The 6,069-nt window shown below is 37.0% G+C and overlaps 2 protein-coding genes across 2 annotated transcripts in view; both read right to left on the bottom strand.

Moving 5' to 3' along the window:
* The window catches only part of LOC107753409 (uncharacterized), a 7,743-nt gene extending 6,328 nt beyond the window's left edge, over positions 1–1,415 (bottom strand). Inside the window, exons 1-2 of the mRNA XM_016569545.1 lie at positions 1,376–1,415; positions 752–1,169 (exon numbers count right to left, since the gene is read on the bottom strand). Of these exons, the coding sequence (XP_016425031.1) occupies positions 752–1,169; positions 1,376–1,414 (457 nt within the window). The 5' untranslated portion in view covers position 1,415. The remainder of the gene's footprint in view (positions 1–751; positions 1,170–1,375) is intronic.
* Positions 1,416–4,028: 2,613 nt separating this feature from the next.
* On the bottom strand, positions 4,029–5,198 carry LOC107753408 (GTPase IMAP family member 4-like; the record flags this gene model as incomplete). Its single annotated transcript, XM_016569544.1, has 1 exon — positions 4,029–5,198. A coding segment is annotated over one exon (1,026 nt), but the record flags the coding sequence as incomplete, so codon positions are not given.
* Between the last annotated feature and the right edge of the window lie 871 nt (positions 5,199–6,069).

The following is a 6,069-nucleotide window of genomic DNA, read 5'->3' as shown; positions in this document are numbered from 1 at the left end:
GGCCTGGGCTCCAGCGTCTTGGCCACACTACCACTTCAGGAGCGCATTATTTCTCTAATAATTTTAACGGCCTGGAGTCACAACCACACCTCAAGACATTGTTCAGATAGTTTATTTCAAGACATTTGTCGTGTTTCCATCCTGAAAACTTGTGTGTTGAACTAATTTACGCACCTCAGTCCAAATGATCCGGTGCTAATTCCAAAACGTAATTTTAGGGCAAATAACGGAGGCTTGAGTCATTGATATGCAGGCTAATGCAGTTATTAGAGAGAGAGAGAGATTAAGCACATATGACTGTGAATACCTGCGTCTGTGCGTCTCTCAGCAGCAGCGTCTCTACTAATAGCGAATAAATTTAGAATTGCTTCAAGAAGCTCGCTACTGAGAAATGTCATGTAGCTTTTCAGCTGCAAAACTATTTTATTTATAAATTTGCGGGGCAGCGCTGACAAGAAGTGTGTGTGCACGAGGGCGAGAGAACGGGAGAAGGAAAGCATGATTTTCGTACATAAAGGTGGAAAACATGAAAATATTTTGTCATTTTTTATCCTGTTGTTTGTTATATTTATTTGCTCAATGTCTTTCTGTTTTTCTGTTCTGGTTCTGTTATAGATAGCCCATAGAAAAATAAAAAGGCTTTTGTTTTTCTGTCAATTGTCTCTAAGACAATGTAACTATAAAAGGACAAAACAGTAGTTCATGATCATATTCTTAGAGGTATTACCCAGAAAGAAAATATTTGACAAACCTCCTCCATCACGTGCTGTTTCTGTGCTCTCTTTGAGATCAGAATCCTTCTCTTTCTCGTCTCCTCTGACTGAAGCTCCAGATCTGCTCAGATCTTCATCCACTTGTGTTTCTTCACCTTCATCCTCACACGTGTCACAGATGAGAAATTCTATACATTCTTTCTTGAGCATCTCTTCTGTCCTTCTGAACAACTCAGAGCGCCATCCTGTGCTTACTGTATTAAACTTCAGATGTCCTCCTCCACACTCCTTTATTAAATCATGAATAGCACTATTTGTGCTCTTATAAGCCAGAGACATGAATCTGCGTGTCTCTTCATCAGTAGTCAGCACTATAGTGTGTTTCATGGCCTGATAACTGAAGAGGTTCAGCACATATTTCACTCTGTGTTTGTCGTTCTCACTGAAGTTCTTATTCTGCAGTACGAGTACAAACACATGAGGTCCTGGAGCAGACAGAGACACACACTCTCTCACTCCCTGTGTGATCTGTTGATGTAAGAGATTTGGCTGGAGCAGGTGAGTGTTGATGACTGTGATGTGTCTCCCCTCAACCTTTCCACTGACTCTCACACTGTACTGCTGTGAGTAAGATGGAGCTTCTCTGTGAAACATTATTGTACCCAGTATACTGTTTGCCACCCGTCTGTTTTCTGATCCATTCTTTCCTAGCAGCACAATCCTCAGATCACTCACTGAAAAAGAGCACAGACACACACACAATGCAATTAAAAGCACTGAACAATCTCATAGTAAAAATCCTATAGAATTAGCAGATTTTACACAGGACACAACAGTAATGTTAAAATATCAAGTAACCCTTTCAGAAGCTTTAGGAACATCTACGAAAGATAGACATTTGTTTAATACTGAAGAGTTATCATTAATCATTTTATTGATTTACTACTGGGATGATCGTTACTTTTATGAATTTTATACACTTTGTTCACTAATAATTAAAGAATGGCAGCTGCATAGAGCCCCGTGATTCACTAACACTGATTCAGTACAGTAACCAGTACAGTAGGCTCTCCGTGGGCCTCTATCATTTCTCTGTACCCAGTTTGAAAATCAGTTTAGGGCTCTCAATATGCTAGTCCTCAGTTAACAGACTGATCTCACAGGAGATCACCAACAGGAGGAGGAATTTTGGCCATTTTTCATTTTTTGCTCTACGCTCTAGGTATTCTGTATCAAAAGAACTGTATAGTGTCTGACTCGAATGAGATCTCAGCTATGATGGACTGGAATACTTTTCAATGAATGACAACTTATGCCAATCTGTTCCTCACACAAAGTTACTGTATGGGTTCAGAAGACTTGGAATTCAGGCCCAGATCTGTTTGGATTAGTTCTATGATACTTTTATGGTGGCCTTCATCATTTTTGGAGAATGAGGGTGAAAATCAGTGTCAACTTTGATTTTATGAAAAAGAGCATCTTTCATTAAAAACAGATAAATACAGTTCTATATACAAATATAGTACAATATGAATAATTTCCATATGTTGCTTCAGAATTATATTCATTGTGAAATGTGCTTTACAGATAAATCTGAATTTAATGTTTTAGTTCAATGCTGTTTTATTTTTATTACTTTATTTTATTTTAATTTAATGTGGGTAGAAAAAGTAACTTAATATGATATAATATTTCCAGATAAAATATTCTTAAACTTCTTCATAATAAATATTCTTAAATTTGCTTTGGCTTTACGGCAGCAATAAAAAAAAATGTTAAAGGTTAAATTATTACATAATTTTAAAAAAAATAATAATTTATGTTTAAACTTATAATATGATGCTAGTGCTGGGCGGTATGACCAAAAATTTATATCACGGTATTTTTCAAAATTATACCGGTTTCACGGTACATGACGGTATTTTTTTTTTCATGCATGACCGGGTGTTAACAGCCAAAATCATCACAATTAAAAGAACCAAAGACTTAAACTACTTCAGTCTGTGTGCATTGAATTTATTTAATACATGAGTTTCACAATTTGAGTTGAATTACTGAAATAAATGAACTTTTCCATGACATTCTAATTTATTGAGATGCACCTGTACATGTTAAACACATGCTGTATTAAAAGCTACAGACAGCTGCTTTAATGCAGTGCTGCAGATATGGCGTCAAAACCTACAAGACTAATTCACTGTGGGCTTTTATAATGGGGTTTCTCAATTTTATCAGTGAAATAAGGCCTGTGGAATTTGCACACACCTGTATTGAAAAACATGAATTTTGAAGCTGTTATGTTTATTTAAAAATATTATTTTTAATATGCAACTAGATAAGTAAGTTTGGGGCATGAGTGTGTTAATGTTTCATTGTAGAGCAAAACGTTTAAGTATTGTTATGTTTACGACAGAGCTAAACCTCATTATACAAACTCATAGTGAAATCTGGAGGGAAGCAGTGGTGAATTAAGTTTTCTGGGTTTTGACGCCACGCTTGCAGCACTCTGTGATCAGCAGGTGTGTAACTAACCTCTGCAGGACAGTAGCTCTTCAGGAGCAGATGTGAATACAGACACAGGAAGGGAAGTACAGAAAAACCCTTCACATTTACTATAGAAAGCCAGCACCAGTTATTTGGATCATCAGTAATGTTAAAAATGATTCACATGACATGACATTTTTCTTTTAGTTCCTTTCATAAACTTTTCATTTCATATAGTTGCTTACTCTCTCCTTGAGCTCCTGAACGTGCTGCTCTTTTCTCTTTCTGAAATCATTAAATTCTTCTCTTTGTTTTCTGGCTTCATCTTGATGTTTCCTCTTCATCTTCTCTATTTGTTCTTCATGTTTCTGTTTCATTTCATCACACTCTTTTTCTTCTCTGTCTATTCTTTCTCTCTCCTCTCTTTCTCTTCTCTTGATCTCCTCCTCTTGCTCTCGTTTCAGATCTTCTATCACTTCCTCCCATCTCTTTCTCTTCTCCACTCGTCTCTCTTCATCCTCGTTTTCTTCTCCTCCTCTCCTCTTTCCTCTCTCGCTCCAGCTGCTCAGAATGTCTCTCCATTTCATCTATCTTCTCTTCATATTCTCTCATCTTCTGTTCTCTCTCTCTTTCAATCATCTGTTCTTCTTCTTCTCTCTCGCTTTCAAATTTCTTTCTCTTGTTCTCCAGTTCTTCTTGTTTTTCTCTCAGCTGTTCATTGTGTTTCTCTCTTTCCTCTTCCTCCCATTCTCTCTGCTGTCGTTTCATTTCCTCTTGAGTCTCTTTGTCATTTTCTGCCTCTTTTATTTTTCTCTTCCATTCTTCTCTCTCTTTCTTTTCTTGTTCCTTCATCATTTGTTCCTCTGAATCTCTCTTTTTTATTTCCTCTTCATGTTTTATCTGTAATTCTGCTAAAGTATGTTCATGATCATTTTTCATCTTTTCTTGCTCTCGTTTATACTCTTCTTCTCTCTTTCAATCTTCTTCTTCTCTTTCTTTTAGCTCTTCTTCATACTGTATTCTCTGATCTTCAAGCTCTCTCTTCATCTCTATTCTTTGATCATATTCAGCTCTTTGCTCTATCTTTTCTTCTGATTGTTTCTGATCCTCTGTCTCTCGTTTCTTCTGCTCTGATCTTTCTTTCTCCTCAAACTCTCTCCTGAGTGTTTCCTCTTGTTCTCTGAACTTGTTCTTCAGCCTCTTTCTTTCCTCTTCTGTCCTTTGTTTTCTCTCCTTCAGTCTCTTTCTCATACTCATGTCTTCAATGTCATATTTAGCTTGTAATTCTTTAATTTGAGTGAGTTTTTTTCTTTTATTCTTGTCTATCATTTCCATTCTCTGTTCAATGGAGATCACTGCCTCCTCAAACATCTCATTAGTGAAGTATTGGCCCTGATTCATCTCTTCTATCATATTTAACAGATGAGTAACTTGTGTCTGATCTTGTGTCTCTGTGTTGTTAAAAGCCAGGAATCTGTTTCCACAGTCACTGATCAGTGTCTTGAGTTCAGCATTTTTCTCTACATATTGCTCTATTGTTTGTCCTCTCAGATCATCTCCTCTAGTGAAGAGAACAATGCAGAAATCTGCTGCTTTTGAGCCAAAGATCATCTTGATCATGTCTAAAGTGTCTTTCTCTTCTCGAGTGATTCCTCCCAGACTCGGCACAATAATAAACACATGTGGTCCAGGTGCTGACAGTGAAATACACTTCATTATTTCTTCCTGCAATTGTTCATTTGTCAGTGTCGTGTCAAAGAGTCCTGGAGTATCAATAACAGCTACTGATCGACCATCAACTTCACCAACTCTCTTCTGACAAACAGTGGTCACCAAACGTGAACTGGCTTCACTGTGAAACTCTTTTGTTCTGAGGATAGTGTTTCCTGTGGAAGACTTTCCACTTCCTGTCCTCCCAAAGAGCAAGAGTCTCAAACATCCCGGATCTGATGGTGAATCTTCATCATCTGGAAATGACAAATAATAGAGTTTACAGATTAACAACAATTAATTAAATATGGGACCCTGACCAACAAGTGTTAACAAGTTCTGTAGCTTGTAATAAAAGGTGATGAGGATGTTGAAGACTGCAGCATAGCAGTGACAAAGTACAAGTAATACCTTGGGTTCAACGGAGTCAGAATGAACCCCGAAAATCCTAAGCTCAAACCTTTTCTACAGTTACGGTCTACTACCCTTAATGTAAATGAAGTTGCTCTTGTCGTAACAGCTGTGCTCTGTATGTTAATGAAGTTCTGACACCCCTTTGTCTGAGGTGGTTCTCGGTGTCCCATACCCGCTCTCATTCTACAATTGGTCACCATTTGCTCATAATGTGATCATCCCAAATGATCTAGAAACAACATAACTGTTGACTTTCATCATCTCTATAATAATCAATACAAACATAAGATTGTTGTTTAGCATAGTAGGTCATTCATACCACATTATATTAGAATAGGTACCCCTTAGTTTCGAAATACTTACAGTATAAATAATTTGTAATTTTACAGGTTGTTACCCCTTTATTTCCCAAATGTCGCATATTATTCTCTTATAACTGCACAGAGGTACTGAATAGGTACACTATAATAACAAAAAAGTTATGCTGCAAATTCTGTTTACTTACACTGTAAATTGCAGGCTGTAATCTAAAGTGTTACCAACTTTCTTAATGCAGTAGCTACATCTATACATCAAAATAATCATATAGTACAAATTCTTCAGGACAGTGATTATGTACACAGCTCCGCTGAAAGCTTGCGAGTGGAATAATACTCAGGTGGTAGACATTTGTTAAGCATGTCATATCTTCGGAATATGTTTATTTGTGTTACAGTATCTCACAGAAGTGAGTACACCCCTCACATTT

The sequence above is a fragment of the Sinocyclocheilus rhinocerous genome, unplaced genomic scaffold, assembly GCF_001515625.1.
Source record: "Sinocyclocheilus rhinocerous isolate Xijiao unplaced genomic scaffold, SAMN03320098_v1.1 scaffold31635, whole genome shotgun sequence".
Taxonomy (NCBI): domain Eukaryota; kingdom Metazoa; phylum Chordata; class Actinopteri; order Cypriniformes; family Cyprinidae; genus Sinocyclocheilus; species Sinocyclocheilus rhinocerous.
The sequence above is the reverse complement of the archived record's forward strand: the minus strand, read 5'-3'. Positions and strand labels throughout refer to the sequence as shown.